Below are 20,403 nucleotides of genomic sequence, written 5' to 3' on the forward strand. Positions count from 1 at the left end.
TGGGAATCGGCAGACAATGGAACAGCTAGCAACGAGTGTTTGTGAGTAACAACCACCCTCTGGTCGAGGCTCATAGGAGGGGTGATGCTTACTGATTCGGCACGCTTAAAATAGGTGTTGAATAAAATAGTTGTTGATTGAACTAGTTGACGGATATATAAATCCCATTCGAATGTCAAGTGAATCGAATGAAAATTAAGGATTTTTCAAATTGTTGTTGACTTTTGGCCTATGTTGAATAAAATAGTTGTTGATTGAACTAGTTGAGGGATATATAAATCCCATTCGAATGTCAAGTGAATCGAATGAAAATTAAGGATTTTTCAAATTGTTGTGGACTTTTGGCCTATGTTGAATAAAATAGTTGTTGATTGAACTAGTTGACGGATATATAAATCCCATTCGAATGTCAAGTGAATCGAATGAAAATTAAGGCTTTTTCAAATTGTTGTTGACTTTTGGCCTATGTTGAATAAAATAGTTGTTGATTGAACTAGTTGAGGGATATATAAATCCCATTCGAATGTCAAGTGAATTGAATGAAAATTAAGGATTTTTCAAATTGTTGTAGACTTTTGGCCTATGTTGAATAAAATAGTTGTTGATTGAACTAGTTGAGGGATATATAAATCCCATTCGAATGTCAAGTGAATCGAATGAAAATTAAGGATTTTTCAAATTGTTGTGGACTTTTGGCCTATGTTGAATAAAATAGTTGTTGATTGAACTAGTTGAGGGATATATAAATCCCATTCGAATGTCAAGTGAATCGAATGAAAATTAAGGATTTTTCAAATTGTTGTTGACTTTTGGCCTATGTTGAATAAAATAGTTGTTGATTGAACTAGTTGAGGGATATATAAATCCCATTCGAATGTCAAGTGAATCGAATGAAAATTAAGGATTTTTCAAATTGTTGTGGACTTTTGGCCTATGTTGAATAAAATAGTTGTTGATTGAACTAGTTGAGGGATATATAAATCCCATTCGAATGTCAAGTGAATCGAATGAAAATTAAGGCTTTTTCAAATTGTTGTGGACTTTTGGCCTATGTTGAATAAAATAGTTGTTGATTGAACTAGTTGAGGGATATATAAATCCCATTCGAATGTCAAGTGAATCGAATGAAAATTAAGGATTTTTCAAATTGTTGTGGACTTTTGGCCTATGTTGAATAAAATAGTTGTTGATTGAACTAGTTGAGGGATATATAAATCCCATTCGAATGTCAAGTGAATCGAATGAAAATTAAGGATTTTTCAAATTGTTGTTGACTTTTGGCCTATGTTGAATAAAATAGTTGTTGATTGAACTAGTTGAGGGATATATAAATCCCATTCGAATGTCAAGTGAATCGAATGAAAATTAAGGATTTTTCAAATTGTTGTGGACTTTTGGCCTATGTTGAATAAAATAGTTGTTGATTGAACTAGTTGAGGGATATATAAATCCCATTCGAATGTCAAGTGAATCGAATGAAAATTAAGGCTTTTTCAAATTGTTTTGGACTTTTGGCCTATGTTGAATAAAATAGTTGTTGATTGAACTCGTTGAGGGATATATAAATCCCATTCGAATGTCAAGTGAATCGAATGAAAATTAAGGATTTTTCAAATTGTTGTGGACTTTTGGCCTATGTTGAATAAAATAGTTGTTGATTGAACTAGTTGACGGATATATAAATCCCATTCGAATGTCAAGTGAATCGAATGAAAATTAAGGATTTTTCAAATTGTTGTGGACTTTTGGCCTATGTTGAATAAAATAGTTGTTGATTGAACTAGTTGACGGATATATAAATCCCATTCGAATGTCAAGTGAATCGAATGAAAATTAAGGCTTTTTCAAATTGTTGTTGACTTTTGGCCTATGTTGAATAAAATAGTTGTTGATTGAACTAGTTGAGGGATATATAAATCCCATTCGAATGTCAAGTGAATCGAATGAAAATTAAGGATTTTTCAAATTGTTGTGGACTTTTGGCCTATGTTGAATAAAATAGTTGTTGATTGAACTAGTTGAGGGATATATAAATCCCATTCGAATGTCAAGTGAATCGAATGAAAATTAAGGATTTTTCAAATTGTTGTGGACTTTTGGCCTATGTTGAATAAAATAGTTGTTGATTGAACTAGTTGAGGGATATATAAATCCCATTCGAATGTCAAGTGAATCGAATGAAAATTAAGGATTTTTCAAATTGTTGTGGACTTTTGGCCTATGTTGAATAAAATAGTTGTTGATTGAACTAGTTGAGGGATATATAAATCCCATTCAAATGTCAAGTGAATCGAATGAAAATTAAGGCTTTTTCAAATTGTTGTGGACTTTTGGCCTATGTTGAATAAAATAGTTGTTGATTGAACTAGTTGAGGGATATATAAATCCCATTCGAATGTCAAGTGAATCGAATGAAAATTAAGGATTTTTCAAATTGTTGTGGACTTTTGGCCTATGTTGAATAAAATAGTTGTTGATTGAACTAGTTGACGGATATATAAATCCCATTCGAATGTCAAGTAAATCGAATGAAAATTAAGGCTTTTTCAAATTGTTGTTGACTTTTGGCCTATGTTGAATAAAATAGTTGTTGATTGAACTAGTTGAGGGATATATAAATCCCATTCGAATGTCAAGTGAATCGAATGAAAATTAAGGATTTTTCAAATTGTTGTGGACTTTTGGCCTATGTTGAATAAAATAGTTGTTGATTGAACTAGTTGAGGGATATAAATCCCATTCGAATGTCAAGTGAATCGAATGAAAATTCAGGAATTATTTCATTATTAACGATTAATGAAGTACTTATTTAATTAATTACATTTCTTATTAAATTACAGTAATTACATTACAGTAATTACCTGAGGTAATTACAGTAATTACAGTTCCGGTAATTACAGTAATTACAGTAATCATTACAGTAATTGCAGTAATCTTATTACAGTAATTACATTACATTAACTCAGGCACCTTTTGAGTAAGGAAGCTGATATTTGGACATGACACTGACCAAGTGATGTGGCTGTCAAGGAAAATATTGATTTATTGATTAATCATTTAATAATGTTGCGAATATGGAATTTGGCCTCCATATCCGCTTGTAAATATTCCCCTATTTTCTCCAATACTCCCCAACTTTCCCTAATCCCCCATTCCCTAGTCCCATTGCATGTAAACAACAATCAGTAGAGCCGACCTTCCCCTTATTCCCCCATTAAATGTCGTGCCCAGATCCACCGCACCACACGTAGACAACTTTCGGACATCTTGCTAGTTATTCTTAGTCTATGTCAGTTAAGGCCTCGTTTCCATTAATTATGACTCTTCGTTGCACCAGAATGTGATTATATGGCATCAGTAGTGAGTTTAGGACCTTTCCCATACCTCCTTCCATCTTCTTCCCCAACAATTACAACAACAACAGAGGAGATGGCGGCGGCGCGGGGGAGGATGCGTCCTCACACCGGCTCGATTAGCGCCATTGACCACGCGCTCCACGGGGTTGCCACGGAGGGGCTGGCTGTCAGCTCCTCCTCAAGGGCGGAGCCTGGTAACCCCCCGCACCCAATCAGAAGGGCGGACCGATTCCATCTGGGGCGGCGCTAGCGAGCCGAGGGCGTGTCACTCCCCGCCGGATATACGTGGCGACTTAGCGGACGTGACGAGAGATGCGCCCCCAGCTGGAGAAAGAGGTACCTGCGAGCGCTGAGTCAGATGCGCCCCGCCTGAGAAAGAACGTTGCCTGCGATCGCTGAGAGGAAGCGAACCCGCCTGTGAAAGAACGTCGCCTTCCGAGCGCTGCGACCTCCCCGCATCTTTGGACCGGACTGTACCCTGCCTTGAGCCAAGAGTGCACCTTGAGCCATCGCTACTTGCCTTTCCTGGCCATCAATCCCCGTGTGAGTCAGCCGTTGTCCCGTTTACCTGTCGTCTGTCCGGGGTTAAGATAAGCCTGTGTCTAAGTGCCCATCTTTTCTGTGCTTTACCTCTAGCCCCTGTAATCTAACCTTTTCCGTACGAATATAATTGAGAATCGAAACATTGGTGTCTGTCATTATAATCCAGCCGTGTAGTCTAGTAGGAAGACTAGGTCCCCCTGCACCCCCCGGAGATATACTTCTAATCAGTGTTTCTAGATTGGAAAAAATGTGTAGAAAATGACTAGCTATGGCCCCAAGCTGAAAAAATGTCCCACATACCATTTTTATGCAAATTACTGCTGCCATTATCAAAAAAACGATTTTTGACATATCTCAGCCAATATTGCAGATAATTGAAAAATGAAGGTGTCTAGACCCATGTTTTGAAGGGCATAGATCATGATAGAACTATTCATAACATGATTACATGTGTCTATGGTATACTAGTATGCTAATTAGTGCTTTATTTACAAAATAATCACAGTTTTACGAAATAATAGACTCATATTAAGGTCCGTCTACACAGACGTTAACACAAAGTTTTATTTTTCTAAATATTACAACTGTCAAAATAGTCCTAGCACTCAATGTGACCACTCTTCTCTTGCTTGTTTTAGATAAACATCATTAGCATTAGTGATTCTACACTGAGTCAGTCATCATCATTTTCATCGAAATCGTCAGAGTCAAACTCTTCTTCTCCTTCCTCTTCCTCCTCCTCTTCGTGCTCTCCTGTGTTCAGAAGATCCACCAGTGAGGTTGGTAGGATGGGACCACTGGACCACATTGGTTTCAACAGTCCTTCATCAGTCCTTATCCATCCTTGCTCCTCATAAGGTTTTGGCTTTTCGATGATAGGTTGATCGGCTCTTTTGTACAATGCTACGCGGTGGTTCACACGCTGGATGTGCGGCTTCAGGGCAGACTGGCATGGAGGAAGGCGAGCCAGATCAACCTTGGACTTGGATGTGAGGGTCTTGTCCTCTCCCACCATTTTTCGTAGCAGCTTGGCACGGACAATGTCCACTGATGACTCGCGACTCTGGCCGTACATCACACAGGTGAATTTTTCTAACTGCCTCTCCACCTCAGGGTTGGCATCCCAGTTGTCACCCAGTTCACCGAATGCCCTGTGAAACCTGGGATTCTTCTCCAGCTTTTTCAAGGGCCCGACTTTTCCCTTCCCTTTGAAGGCACTGGTGCAGTCTTCTCCGCTGAACACATAGTACCCCAGGAGAGTGGCACAGTAGTCCTCTCCCAGGGATTCTGCCAGCTCAGAGACGTTGACAAGTTGGCGATGCTTCCCTGACCCTGTATCCAGGTACACCGTCAGCTTGATGTTGTGGGCATGGTGGAGCAGGATCAGGAGGATGTCTGTGTCCGGTGTTCTGACTACAGCGTTCTTGTATCCGATGGTAGCAGCATGATGGAGGTACAGAACCACCCTGGTATCAGTCTCTTCCTGGTTGCTGTAGATCGTGGGGAGTTCACGTACCTCGACCTGAAACACAAAAAGGCACCGCATTTCAATCACCAGTCACTGCCAGTTTCAGATCTAGACAAACATCACAGGTAATCACCTTTTTTTCAGGAAAAATTACAAATTGAATCGCCATTCACGAAGGGCTTTCAATTTTACCTTGCCATTCGTTGAGGCAAGTTGGTGGGCCTTCCCCTCCACGATCAGCACAGCCATCTCTGTTCTCTCCAGCCTGGTAGCTGCCTCTTGTCCACTCCACACTTTCAGAAGAAGCTGGCACATCTGCTTTTTGTTGTCGTCATTTGCAAGGAACATTTTGAAGTCATATGGCTTCCTGGTTGCTGGTCCAGCCAGAATGATCTTCTCTGAGCTGCCCCGCCTCAGCCTTTCCTGCGCTTTGATTGACTCAGGATGGAGTCGATAGAGACCCATTTTCTCAGCCCGTGTTTCGATTTGCTCCCATGCATTTTCTTTGTTTTTAAAGGATGGGAAGGTTGTAGGCCTCTCAGTATTGCGATGAGCATCTTTGGTCTCAACTTTCTCACAAAATATACACTCTGGCGGGAAGATGGGTTCAGCAGAACCTCCTGGTTTACGAGGAGAGTGATGCCATGATGAGGTTGATGGCCCTGGTTCTGTATCATCTCCCAGACGATGAAAGTGGCGGACAAAGTGCTTATAACACTTGCTGTGATATCCTACTCTTTCTAGGTCATCAGGAAGAGTTGCCGGGATCTGATCACATACTGATTGCATACGACATGGGGAGTCATGCGGTTGGTTGAGACGTCTATCCCGGATCTTTTGAAGCAGTTGCAGTTTTTCTGAAGCAGATCCTTTAATTTTACGGAGGGGCGTGAAATCCCCATGATCAGACATGGATGGTACATGAAGGATGCATGTAGGAGGAGAGCTTTGGGCTGCAGGTTCTACACTCCGTTTTCTTTTGGGCATGCTTGCTGTCGATGTCTACCATCACTGTTAAATGACAAATAAGAAATCACGAATGATGTTAAAAGTGCCTGTGAAAGGAGGCTCTGAGTTTTCAGTGAGGTAACAGAGGTTCTGAGTCATGTTCTACACTAGGGTACTTTTTAGCTGACTAAACCATGTTTAGTGGCATCAAAAGTGCTAATAGCTAAAACATCTAAATTCTTCCACACTAACGTTAGCTATCTAGGCCAATGAAACATTGTGCTAAGTTACTGTAGCTAGCTCAGCTGTCGTGCCTCTTTCTGGTTCAATTCATATACAGAAGTCAACAGATATGTCTCATGTTTGGCATTAACAAAAGTTTAAGTTACACCGACATTAGGAACATACTGTACATAGATGAGGCTAGCTTTAACGTTAGCTAACATGGTGCTAGCTGGCTCAGCTGTTATTCTGCCTGTTTATGATTTCATGCAGAAACTGAAGTCAAGAGTGTGAGTAACATTATAGTTAGCATCTTACCTGGCTAGATTGGAGGATGAATACCAAGAACAACACACAGATGGAATGGAAGACTGAACTTTCAACTGAGGTATTCAATAACATCAACGTTACCAATTGATACGAGCGCGCGACATTACCAATTGATACGAGCGCGCGAGCGCGCATGTTACATGGATGGAAATGTAAAATGGCAGCTATAGCAGCACTAATTTGGATCTCTAGTCTGTCATTTCTGCACTGTGATTGGATAACATAAAAAAATATGTTTGGGAGTTAACAGCAGGAGTTGGTAGATTTTACGTGGGCTGGGTGAGAAACCTTTAAATAAGCAAGTGAAAATCTCTCGCAATACAAAGTCAATGGTGGGAAGAAAAGTTGAGTGGTACCAATGTTACTGCCAATGTCCCGCCCCTATGCAAGACTCAGGAGCATCTTGTTGACATTTAACCTTGAAAATACCTGGGTTTAGACCCCTTATGTACCATGTTAAGTTATCTGCAGTATTAACGTATCCTTATCATTTGTAAAACTGATTATTTTGTAATTACAGCATTAATATGCATACTAGTATACCATAGACACATGTAATCATGTTATGAATAGTTCTATCATGATCTATGCCCTTCAAAACATGGGTCTAGACACCTTCATTTTTCAATTATCTGCAATATTGGCTGAGATATGTCAAAAATCGTTTTTTTGATAATGGCAGCAGTAATTTGCATAAAAATGGTATGTGGGCCATTTTTTCAGCTTGGGGCCATAGCTAGTCATTTTCTACACATTTTTTCCAATCTAGAAACACTGATTAGAAGTATATCTCCGGGGGGTGCAGGGGGACCTAGTCTTCCTACTAGACTAGTGTGTCTTCTTTTTCCTTATTGATCCAGCGTAGCGCGGCTCCGTCAACGTTCGAGTACAATCGGGTAATTTGTGCGGACACGACGGCCATTCCGCTCGGCCCACCTTAACATCAAAGTCGTGTCTGTAACAATTGGTGTCTGGGAGTGAGATTCGAGGCCCGACCAAATTTTTAAAAAAAAACGAATAGAGGAAAAAAAAAAATTTGGTCAAAATTTGGAGCGGCCGAAATTTGTTTTGTTTTACAAAACCCGAATTTTGAAAGTCGCGCTATGGCGGATCAAGACGGCTGGGGTCCGGTAGGGGAGAGTGAAGCAGGGTCGGTCCAGGACCAAATTGAGACACGTGAGGAGAGCGAAACAGCGGGGGTAGCAAACGCACAAAATGGCGCCTCGCTGGTCACCGCGCCCGCGACCGTAGCAGCGCCGCCGATGGATTGGGGCCTATTTATGGAACAAATAAAGGCGCTCATGGTCCAGACAAGTGAAGACCTGAGGAATGACTTGGGAAACCAAATGGGGGTAATGGGGAACCGGATGGATGCTCAGAGTAAGCAATTGGGGGTAATGGGAAACCAAATGGGGGTAATGAGGGACGAAGCGAGGGGTACCGGTGAGGGATTAGACAAGAAATTAGAGGGGTTAGACAATGGGATAGAAGGGGTGAAACATGGGTTAATGGGGGTAGAAAACAGAATGGCCGCTCAAGAGAATCAAATGGAAGGGATGCAAAAAGGGTTAGAGGGGTTAGAAAACACCATGGAAGGCAAATTGAGGGACATGAGGGACCAAGCGGAAAGGGAAGTTAACCAAATGGGGCAGCAGATAGAGGGGGTCAGAATGGGGGTAGAAGCCAAACTGGATGCTCACAGGGAGGAAATGGAGCAGATGAGGGTGGCATCTGGGCAGGAGATGCAAGTGATGGGAGAGGAGATCAGAAGAGGAGTGAGTGAGGAGGTCGGAGGAGTGCGCGAGGAGGTGAGGCACTGTAAGGAGCGCATGGAGAAGGAGGTGAGAAAGGGGACTGTAAAATTGCAAGGGGGTATAGAGGAGTTGACGCTGGGAGTAGAACAACTGACAGTGGGACAAAAGGAGTTGGGGGAACAGGTAAAGAAGAACACAGCGGTAATAGAGGGGTTAAAATCGACGCAGAAGGAGATGAAAAAGGACGTAGGGGTAATTAAAAAAGAATGTCAGATGGTACGTGAGGGACTGACAACGAGGTTGGACGAGGTGGTAGAGGTAATGGAGACGAAGGACCGGCAGGTGAGGACGCACATGGAAACGGTCAAGGTAGCCTTGGAGGACGAGCTTGAGGAGACGTACCGGGGAATAAAAGAGGTGAGGCACAAATTAGAAGAAGTGGAAGAAGGGGTGAGCGAAATTAAGAAGCGACGGAGAGGGGATAACAAAGAGATAAAAGAGGAGATAAAAGAATTGGTCCAAAGTCTGTGTTTGGATCGTGATGATGTGCTCATTAACCGGATGAGGGATTCGCAGGTGATGGAGGAGAAGCGAAGAGGAAGAGGACCCGGTGTAAGTGGTGACCAATATGGTCGTGCGTATGATGCGCCAGGGGATTTAATAAGCTTGGGGGTCGAGATAGACCCGGGTGTTCGTGAGAGGCCACTGGTGAAGTGTGCGACAGGTCTGGTGTGCGAAAAAGGAGGTGTGCGAGAAAGTCCGACTCTGGGGTGTGTGAGGAAAAAGTGCACGCCAAGGAGTGAGGGTGCTGGCGAGAGTGAGTCGGTCGTAGCGCGTGTGCGAGGGGGCACATGGAAGCGCGGTGTGGTAAGTGTTACAGAGGGTGTGACGGGAGAGTGTGCGCGAGAAAGGTGTGCGCGAGAAAGGTGTGTGACGGACAGGTGCATGAGGAAAGAGTGCGCTGTCAGAAGTAAGGAAGAGTGTCCACCTGTGGTGAGTGTTACAGAGGGTGTAACGGGGGAGTGTGCGAGAGAAAGGTGTGTGACGGACAGGTGCATGAGGAAAGAGTGCGCTGTCAGAAGTAAGGAAGAGTGTCCACCTGTGGTGAGTGTTACAGAGGGTGTAACGGGGGAGTGTGCGAGAGAAAGGTGTGTGACGGACAGGTGCATGAGGAAAGAGTGCGCTGTCAAGGGTAAGGGTGAGTGCGCTGTCAAGAATGGAGGTGAGAGTATTGAGAGTGACAAGGAGAGTGAGTTGGTTGTGACAGGTGAGCGAGGATGTACACCTGGGATGGAAGGATGCACACCTTGAATGGTAGAGCGTGAGTGGGAATGCACGCTGGAGTTGGTAGTGAGGCACGTAGTTGGGTGTGCGAATGAGAGCACACCTGTGATTGTCACAGAGGAGGTGACAGAGGAGGGGGCGCGAAGCGGTGTTTTGGTGAGGTGTGCGACCAACGAATGTGTGCCAAAGTGTTCGGTGGTCAGGTGTGTGACCAAGGCTGTGAGTGGAATGAGGGTACCTGGGTGTGTAAGGAAAGGTACGAGGAGCATGAGCACGGCTGGATGTGTGAGCAAGGAACGGGCTTCGGGGTGTAAGCATGCAGGTGAAGCATCGACATTAAACGGGTTAGAGGTTAGGTCGACTTTTAGCCGAATCGGGCCCTCGGTGCGTGCTGGGCCTCGCTTTGAACGGCCGCGTCCGTGCTCCACTAGGCGGAGCGGGCAGCCCGATAGGAAGGGTCGTTATGGCGACCACGTTTTGTTGAGACGTGCCGGCAGGTCGAGATCGGGACATTGGATGGCTCCACGCCGAGGTGATGCGTGGGATCTCGGCCCGGGTAAGCCCCCGTCCCTGCACCGAGTGCCGGACGCATCCAGCCTCTGGCACAAAACAACCAGCATCCATTGCTTGGCTTTACGAAGCCGGGCTTTGGACAGGGATTGGCGCACCGAGAGGTATTAGTGAGTCGACTGGGTGATGAGGTTAGTGTTTTGGACCCAAAATTAGAGAAAAACAAAATTTGATGATTGGCAAGGGATTGGCAGTAGTGATTGGCAGATGATGGGCAGTGATTGGCAAATTTTTAATTTGTTGAAATTTGATGTGCAAAATTGGTAGTGAGAGACCCCCGATGTGGTGGGATGGCAAATCCACCATCCCTCACAGGTGGGGGGCAAAGGAGCAATAGCTTATGGGGTGTATGGCAGTGAAAACTAGCCCGGGTGGGTTAGGTTATATGTGTGTAGGGATCTAGAAAGATGACATTAGGTGACGTTAAGTTTAGTTAGTGACTGATACCTGTAGTGGGGACGCAGGTCGATTAGTGTGGATGATAATGACGTGGGAGCGCAATAGTTTAAAGGGACGACTGGGAAGCGCAAGTTTCAGAAGGGAGTAGTTAGCTGAGATGATGCCGTGTTTGTGAGAATTGAACAGGTGTGATTGCACAGGTGTGCAACTGGACAGGTGTGTGGAGCAGTGTATGAGTAGTGAGTGTGTGGATCAGCGCGAATGCGCTTGGGGAGAGAAGGGTGCAGGTGGCACCAGGTGTGAGAGCACAGGTGTGCAGGTACAGGTGTGTGGAGAGAGTTGGAGTGAGTGGTACGGAGTGGTGTGCATGGTGCGAAGGTGTGGATGGGGGAAGAGTGGACCCCTTTCACGAGTACCCGGGGCGGGTAGTGTAAGTGTTAGGTAGAGGGTACAGGTAAATTGTGGTTGGATATTGGCATTTGTGGTGCGGTTGCAGAATGGTGTTGTGGATGGGTGCATTAGTGTCGTGGAAATGGCTGGGCGTGTAGCCTGTTAGTGTGTGTAGTTGGTTGGGCACTCCACCACTGTGAGGATGTCGGCCAGGTGAGGCCGCAGGTGGGCTCTGGGAGCCGGTAGAGTTGTGGATGGGGCCCGAGGATCCGGAGGACGGACCCGGGTAGCCCAGTGCCAGAGAGGGCACCGAGTGGGGAGAGTGCCAGAGGGCCTTCCCCAGGTAGTTAGGTTAGGGCAAGGAGCAGGTAAGCTCGGAGGCAACTGCAGTGGTGGAGGTGTGCAGGTGGGTAGACCCACTGGGAGAGGTACACGCCACAGCCCAGAAATTGTGCGAGGGCACCGGGAGATGAATCGGGGGAGTGAGACCCCAAATTGAAAAGCACCACAGTCTGGCCAATGGGAATTGGTTTTTAGAACCCAATAGTGTAAGAGGGCCAATGGTTTGGCCGGAGAAAGACCCCGGGTAGTGTAAAGTTGTAAAGTCATTTAGGAAATAGTTAGGATTGATGAACCTGTCGCACCATACGCAGCCACTTACCTGTGGTGATGATGATGACTCCACACCTGTGTTTTCTTTGTTTGTTGCAGGAAATGAGATTGCTGTGTGGATTTGTGAGACGCATCACGACGTGGATGAGACATTGGGGTGATTCCATCTCTCCCTCCCTAGGAGGGACTGATGATGAATTGGTAATGGCAAATTTTGATGTTGAGTTGAAAATGGCAAATTTTGATGAGAGTTGAAAATGGCAAATTTGATTGGTTAGGAGGGAGAGAAGACGAATTTGGTTTATGGGAGGAACGGGGAAGACAGTAGGGATGTTTGTTGATTTGTAAAGTAGATGTTTATGGGTAGTGTTGTGTTTTGTGGATACAGTAAGGGGTAAGGGAGGGGCCATGTAGGTTACCTGGTGGGGGGGGGGGGCGTACGATAGGAACGTACCTGTCTCACCTGGTTCCCATGTGCCCCCAGTGTGCATCACCTTACATTGCGTGCACTTTTGCGCCCTTACCACCTTACTCACTTGTCTGCTTCTTTTGTCTCCCACCTCCGAGGATCTGGCTTTGGGGTAGAGAGAGAGGAGAGAGAGGTGCTGGCTGCGCAGTTGTGGGCCTGCACTTTCGCTGTTTGCTGCCGGGATCGATACACCATATGGACCGCAATGTTTGTGGCCACCCACAATGGACCGCAGTTCGTTTGCGGCCAAGCACCACCCGGGGATGGACCTATGGGTCAACGTGGCACCTATGCCATACAGGTGAACCACTTTTAGTTAACACCAAGTGCACCACAAGAAGAGCAAGAGGCACCTGCAGGGTTAGGGGTTGTCGAATTTATTTTTATTCCAATGAACAATGGTGACTGCACCGGATGGTGCTGACTGTGTGGTGGGGTGGTGCTTTTGATGCTGGGAAAGGGTGCTCTGCACGTTATTAAAGGCCGTCGGCCACAGAGCACTCGTGGGTTGGTGTATCGATGCTGGCAAGCGCGCTCTCTCTATGCATAACATCTGCATGTGTTCCTCCAAAGACAGGTCCTGGATCGTAGTGTAGATATCAGCGTAATCTTGTAAATAATGCTCCCTACCGGCTGTATGTTTAGTTTGAGAATTCTTTCCGGATTCGGTTATCCTGTGGGTGTGTTTCTGTGAGGAGAAGGGTGCAACGTCGCAGGGGGACATATTTACTCATTTGTGAACATCTGTAAAACTGTCGCACTCAGGGTAGAGTTAATAGTAGAGGGACTACATCTGAGTGCCACACTAAACTAGGTAAAAATTTATCGGGTCGGGACGCCCCGAGGGTAGAGAAGGGTGCAATGTTGCGAATATGGAATTTGGCCTCCATATCCGCTTGTAAATATTCCCCTATTTTCTCCAATACTCCCCAACTTTCCCTAATCCCCCATTCCCTAGTCCCATTGCATGTAAACAACAATCAGTAGAGCCGACCTTCCCCTTATTCCCCCATTAAATGTCGTGCCCAGGTCCACCGCACCACACGTAGACAACTTTCGGACATCTTGCTAGTTATTCTTAGTCTATGTCAGTTAAGGCCTCGTTTCCATTAATTATGACTCTTCGTTGCACCAGAATGTGATTATATGGCATCAGTAGTGAGTTTAGGACCTTTCCCATACCTCCTTCCATCTTCTTCCCCAACAATTACAACAACAACAGAGGAGATGGCGGCGGCGCGGGGGAGGATGCGTCCTCACACCGGCTCGATTAGCGCCATTGACCACGCGCTCCACGGGGTTGCCACGGAGGGGCTGGCTGTCAGCTCCTCCTCAAGGGCGGAGCCTGGTAACCCCCCGCACCCAATCAGAAGGGCGGACCGATTCCATCTGGGGCGGCGCTAGCGAGCCGAGGGCGTGTCACTCCCCGCCGGATATACGTGGCGACTTAGCGGACGTGACGAGAGATGCGCCCCCAGCTGGAGAAAGAGGTACCTGCGAGCGCTGAGTCAGATGCGCCCCGCCTGAGAAAGAACGTTGCCTGCGATCGCTGAGAGGAAGCGAACCCGCCTGTGAAAGAACGTCGCCTTCCGAGCGCTGCGACCTCCCCGCATCTTTGGACCGGACTGTACCCTGCCTTGAGCCAAGAGTGCACCTTGAGCCATCGCTACTTGCCTTTCCTGGCCATCAATCCCCGTGTGAGTCAGCCGTTGTCCCGTTTACCTGTCGTCTGTCCGGGGTTAAGATAAGCCTGTGTCTAAGTGCCCATCTTTTCTGTGCTTTACCTCTAGCCCCTGTAATCTAACCTTTTCCGTACGAATATAATTGAGAATCGAAACATTGGTGTCTGTCATTATAATCCAGCCGTGTGTCTTCTTTTTCCTTATTGATCCAGCGTAGCGCGGCTCCGTCAACGTTCGAGTACAATCGGGTAATTTGTGCGGACACGACGGCCATTCCGCTCGGCCCACCTTAACATCAAAGTCGTGTCTGTAACAATAAATTAACTCGTTGATTTATAAATGACTTATTTAATTAAAAGTCCTCAGAGATACATCTTCGGATGAAATACTTACAGATTGGTTATGCTATGAGCCAATTGATTAAGGAAAATATTTTGTGATGGCCATATTGGCAATTTCGTGGCCATATTCGTGGCAACTCAGTTAGTGCCACTGCACCTTTAAAATGCATCCCTGCGTTCATTTTTCGATCGATTGAGTTGAAATTTTGAACAATCGGATCTGGACTGTCATTGTTAACGACTCTAGCACGCACTCGTCCAATCAGGATGGAGCGGTATGGTCCCCGGATTATCACTGCCCGCAGTTTTAATTAGTTTTACTTTTTCTCTTGGTCATATAATTTTGAAGACATGCATGTCATGATAGAGGAAATGTTTGTTCTGTTAAACGGAATAAATGTTGTTTATTTGTGTGGGTGTGTATTTTTGTGTATTTTGGATATATTTTCACGACTAATTCCAGTTATCGTCCTGCAAAATGTCTGCTCGTTCTTTTTCCTTTGAGTCGTAAATTCCTGTTGAATTCTCATTAAAATGCGGAATTAAGTATGCTGTGTGATGATGGAGATCCTTGATGACGAATCAGGAATAGTGAATGAGCAAACAAATATCACGGATGGTACACCGGATAAGGAAAATGTAGATGAAACCCCTTTTGCTCAGGTGCTGTGCAGCGCTGCACAAAGATCCATATGAGCGGGGCCTGGGTGCTGTGTAATTAGTACACAAAGAACCAATTACTAGGGTGCTGAATAAACACAAAGATCCATTTTTTGGAGCTGGTTCTCCCGGTGCTGTGATTTATTCAAAGAACCAAATTTTGTAAGAATTAAGCTATGATTTGTCGACATTATAAATACTTTAATATATGTAACGATTTTTGTAACGATCGTCCTGCAAAAGGTCTGCTCGTTCTTTTTCCTTTGAGTCGTAAATTCCTGTTGAATTCTCATTAAAATGCGGAATTAAGTACGCTGTGTGATGATGGAGATCCTTGATGACGAATCAGGAATAGTGAATGAGCAAACAAATATCACGGATGGTACATTGAATGATATGATTGGATATTCTTGCCATTTTTTATGGATTGGATATTCTTGACACTTATGGAAGAAGTTGAATGATATGATTAGATATTCTTGTCTCACGAATGAAGGATGAGTTGCCTTTAGTGGTTGCAAAGAAAATTTGTGGAGACCAGGCAAAATTGGGAAATATGTCAGATATGACCCTAGGACAGGACGGTGATTCATCAATTGACATGAGGTACGAACCAGAGGTGACGACCGATGAGATTCGATCTCAGTCAATGGATGGACCTGTCCTGACATCATTGGGGAAAGGGCTTATGCAAGGAGTCATTCAAAATGATTAATTTGATTTATTGATGAATATTGATGAATTAATTGAAATTGAATAATTGATTGAATTGTTAATTGATTGAATCTAATTGATTGAATTTAATTGAATAAATTTAACTGAATAAATTGAACTGAATAAATTGAATTGAATATATTGATTGTTTGATTGATGAAAATGCGGTCTCAAGAAAGAAGCTTTGATATCTTTGCGAGATATTATCAATGTGGAGACAACCTGGGAAAATTGAGCAAGGTGGTGAGTTTATATACAGATATATATGTGCGGTTACCATTGTGTGATTTCCCCGTCAACAGAGCGGACACCTGAGGATTCACCCATTTCATACTGACCCTCCGGCTCATCTGCAAATACTGATCTGTGAGATTGGATTGTGCAAAAGCCACAGCTGAGGGAGATTCTCTGGAAATCACCGTGTGAACAGGTGGAGAGATCCTTCCTGGAGGTACGAGTGAAGCTTTAGAGGAACCTGGAACAAGCTACAACACATCCAACGCTACTTTGATAAAAGGCAGAATGGGAAATGGAGCCTGCAAGAATACACAAGGACAACCAGAAATTCCACAAAAAGGTACTTACTTGTACACATCATATGTACGACCATTATGGTGCCGAAGCTATAAGGCAGGTCGAGAATTGGTATTTGTGGACAAAGGGACATGATGAGGAGTTTCCAAGAGATGGTACATTTGAGCGAAGTCGATTGGAAAGATTGGAACAAAGATTGAAAGCCAGGAAGAGACAGAATCTAACGGTAGACTGGCTTGCATTCCATCTTTGGGATGGTGAATCCAGACAACGGGAACAGCAAGAACGGATAACGGATCTAGAACTTAAAATAAAAAGGATACAGGATACAGTGGAGGAGACAAATGCACAACTGCCCTCGAAATTAGGAATGAAAGGGACAGTTGTCCCATCTGATTTCCAGTTGTCTCCCCAAAAAGGACGGTACAGAGAATTTTTTCGTGTTTCGGGAGATAACGAGAGATTGCAGTGGCAACTCAGGGATGTAGAGATGCAGCCCAGCAATACAAGTGCACAGGTGCACAGACCAGGCAACGACAGAAACCGGTGTTTCAGGTGTGGACGGATGGGACATTGGAAAAGAGGATGTCCGTATACCAAAAGGAAGACAAGTTCATAGGGTAAACTAAGATCAAGGGTACCAGTGCTGACCGATACCTCAGACAATGATTAGGCCTTCATTGCGACAAATCCCAAATGACGATTGGCCTCAACAAATTAGATTACTGGACAAACATGAATAACTGTCGATGATTCTTGGGTCTGAAAAGTTTTCGGAGCAAGAATTATTCATTTTTTTCTTTTGCTTGTAAGCAAATTAGTAATTAATTGATCACATGCCGAAATTGGATCTTTTATGTTGGGCACACAATTTTAAATTTACAAAGTTGGAACAATTGCTTTGCAAATTTTTGAAACCAAGTGACAAGGGTCACATGATGATCAGGTGGGAATTTCGGACTAGTGTTCCGCATGATTGATAAGTCAGTGGTCGACTGACATGTAAATGGGTGTGTAGTCAAATTTGGATAAATTATTGTGGGAACTGAAAGGGTAATTTCAATGTGACATCATAGGGGTTTTCTAAGAATAAACTTTTTGGTCCATTTGTGTATTAGCATTTCTAAAATTGAAGGACAAATTTTATGAAATTGAAATAAAATTGACACCCATCTTGATCTGTAAATAATAGTTCCAACGCAAACAAATACGCATAATGCATGTGTGTGTGTATTTTTGTGTGTCAATGTTAGTGTTTTTTATTGTTTTGTGTATGAATCTTACAAGATTGTTGACACCGACAGTGTGCCTGTCTGGAAATGGATAGTTTTATGTGGATGGGATTGAATATGCAGAGAATCCGTAAAATAAAATAGAAATATAATTTGATTATGAACATTATCTCTTTTGTCAAGGGAGATGGAATATAAAGATTTGATGTGCTGGGTTATGAGCAGCCATTAATTAATATTAAAATTGTGAGTAATTTGGGGATTCCATTTTGATAGAATTTATATGAGAATTTGTAATTTGATATGAGATTTGGGGATTTATGAGAGTAATTTGAGAGATTTATGAGAGAAATGAGATTTTGAGAGAGATTTGAGAGAAATGAGAGATTTATGAGAGAAATATGAGAGTAATTTGGGGATTCCATTTTGATAGAATTTATATGAGAATAACAGCTATTTATGGATATGAGCTTCATAAAAAGAAATGAGGGAGTACAAAATTAGCCAAATTTGGGAGAGGTCTTACACTGACTTCCCAGAATACTCTGCTCACGGATTTATATATATATATATATATATATATATATATATATATATATATATATATATATATATAAACTTGAATTTTATCAGCATATAAATTGTGCTGTATGTATGGATGTGTATTAGGCATAGATGATATGGGAAAATAGTAAAGAAAATCTTGCTGATTTGAACTATTGTGAGTTTTAAAACGGAATGCATTGTGAATCTTAAACCAAGGGGCAGACATGAACGCGCTGTTACGTTATTTATACTCAGAACGTGCTGTTACGTGTACCCGCAACATATTTGTTAATCTCGCACACCTATATTGGCATACTGGTGTCAGTAGTACTCACTGGGTGCATAGAAATGGATGAGCAACAGTTAAGGGGGTGTAAAAAAAACACTTACTTGGATATTTTCTACAAAAGTAGGGGTTTCAATAAGTGGTAGCTGTACACATGGGATTCATCAAATTAAGTTTTGGAGTTCAAACAAAGTCACTGGTTAACAGATGGGAATGGATAGTAAATAAATTCTTCGATGCTGGGTAAATGAAGTGAGATGTTACAAAGACTTATGAGAGCTATTGTTCTGCCTTACAGCAGTGGAAAATTATTGGGAAAAAATTAGATCCAACATAATGAATCTATAAAAGAATGTGATAGGGATAATATCCTCAATTTGTACTAATTATTTGATTGTGGGTAAAGGAATTAATTTATCGTAGTGGATTGTTAACAAGCAGCCTGAAATGTCCTGAGAGTGTGCATCCATGTAATCAGAAATCCCAGATTTGTTTTTTACAAACAACATTTTGGTAGAGATCTTATGTGGACGAATACTTGCTTGGTAGATAAAAACGGTACTGCATGTTGGCAGCCACTTCGGTGGCCATTTAGGCCGAACAAGTAGGGAAAAACTGTAATTGAATATGTAATTTACAGATGAGTATTTGGGAAGTAAAAAGGGAATTTATTGATTTGGGAGACATTTTTCGAAGGTTTATTAAAGTGTTGCAATATGACATTTGGCAAGGAAAATTATTGGATGGGAAAATTAGATCTGTTTATAAAATGAGTTTGTTGACCCATTGAAGTTAATTCTTTGAATTGTTGTTTAATTAGCATTTTGAGTTCAAATTGGAAATAGTTTGGTAGAGCTTTGGTTAAAACCTTTGGTTGCAGTGTTTTGGAACAAATTGATAAACCGTAGGAGGTTGATAAGAATAGAAACAAATATGGACCTAAAATAGAAAGATTGTTATGATGATATAAATAATACCGAGATTAAAAGAATGAATCAAGCGATGTTGCAAATGAATAGTGAATACAGTAGAATTAAGATAATGGCATAACGACAATGTTATGAGTTGTGTCAATTACAATATCAGTGAACTCATATCACCACGAGTGACACACTGTTAGGAAAAAAAAAAAGAGGGAAAAGAAAAAGTGGAGAGGAATTATGGTAATAATACATTATGTTTAATTTGTTGGTTTGGGAAAATTGTTGTTGGGAATTAGGTATTCCCGATTGTGATTGTAATCATATACAATTTATTTTCTTAGAGTAGTGCTAAAATACCTGCATGAGTTAATTTTTGAACTATATTAACCTGAAAGCAATTGTGGATGCTATTCCTAGTTTAGTAATAAAATACATACCTGATTGAATATTATTTGTGTGACGCATATAAATGAATATAACTTTTGTGTTAAGGAAAAACAACAAATTGTTGAATGTGAAACTGTCGGAAGATATACATGATTATGCTGATTTCATGGTAAGATGTACCCTATCTGATTCAGTGTGTGCGGAAAGCAGATTCAGATGTGACTGAGCATAAGGATAAGACGAGATCACATTTTGGAGGGATTGCTAACGGAATTGGGAAGGAGTTCGAGAAAGAAAATTTGTGGCTAAAAAAAAAATGAAGTTAATCATGGCATACACCCTCTTTCTCAAAGAATGATGAAGACATTCTCCCGTGTAACTTGGAGATGAATGCTTACCTTCACCAAGGAAATTTATGTGACCATTTGCCTGGATCACACTGCAACATCTATCTATAATTCCAGTAATCTCTGTACGTCTGTACGTTTGTTTGTTTGTCTGTGACCGCTGTTTCTCGACAACTACCGGTCCGATATACTTGAAACTTGCCAGGTATATTGCTGGGGACCCGAGGATGTGCCTTTTCAAGGTTTCATATTAATCGGACAATTACTTACCGAGCTATGTCCAAAAAAGGATTCAACCAATCAGAGAGCAGCGAACGATCGCGTGTGCCGAACGTGGAGGACACACTCTGCCTCGGATGGCACATTTGAGAGCGTATTCATTTATTTCACGTTTGCAAACTATGTT

At 42.9% G+C, this 20,403-nt stretch overlaps 1 protein-coding gene and 1 long non-coding RNA gene across 2 annotated transcripts in view; both read right to left on the reverse strand.

Moving 5' to 3' along the window:
* Positions 1-20,403, reverse strand: part of LOC144889560 (uncharacterized) — a 452,052-nt gene that overhangs the window by 244,915 nt on the left and 186,734 nt on the right. The window lies entirely within an intron of this gene.
* On the reverse strand, positions 4,158-5,809 carry LOC144889846 (uncharacterized). The gene is made up of 2 exons (XM_078771056.1): positions 5,560-5,809; positions 4,158-5,421 (listed from the first exon to the last, which is right to left on the reverse strand). Exons 1-2 carry the CDS (start codon positions 5,713-5,715, stop codon positions 4,573-4,575), a joined length of 1,005 nt encoding a protein of 334 aa, XP_078627182.1. The 5' UTR covers positions 5,716-5,809; the 3' UTR covers positions 4,158-4,572.

The sequence above is a fragment of the Myxine glutinosa genome, chromosome 1 (genome assembly GCF_964187855.1).
Source record: "Myxine glutinosa chromosome 1, kmMyxGlut1.1, whole genome shotgun sequence".
Lineage (NCBI taxonomy): Eukaryota > Metazoa > Chordata > Myxini > Myxiniformes > Myxinidae > Myxine > Myxine glutinosa.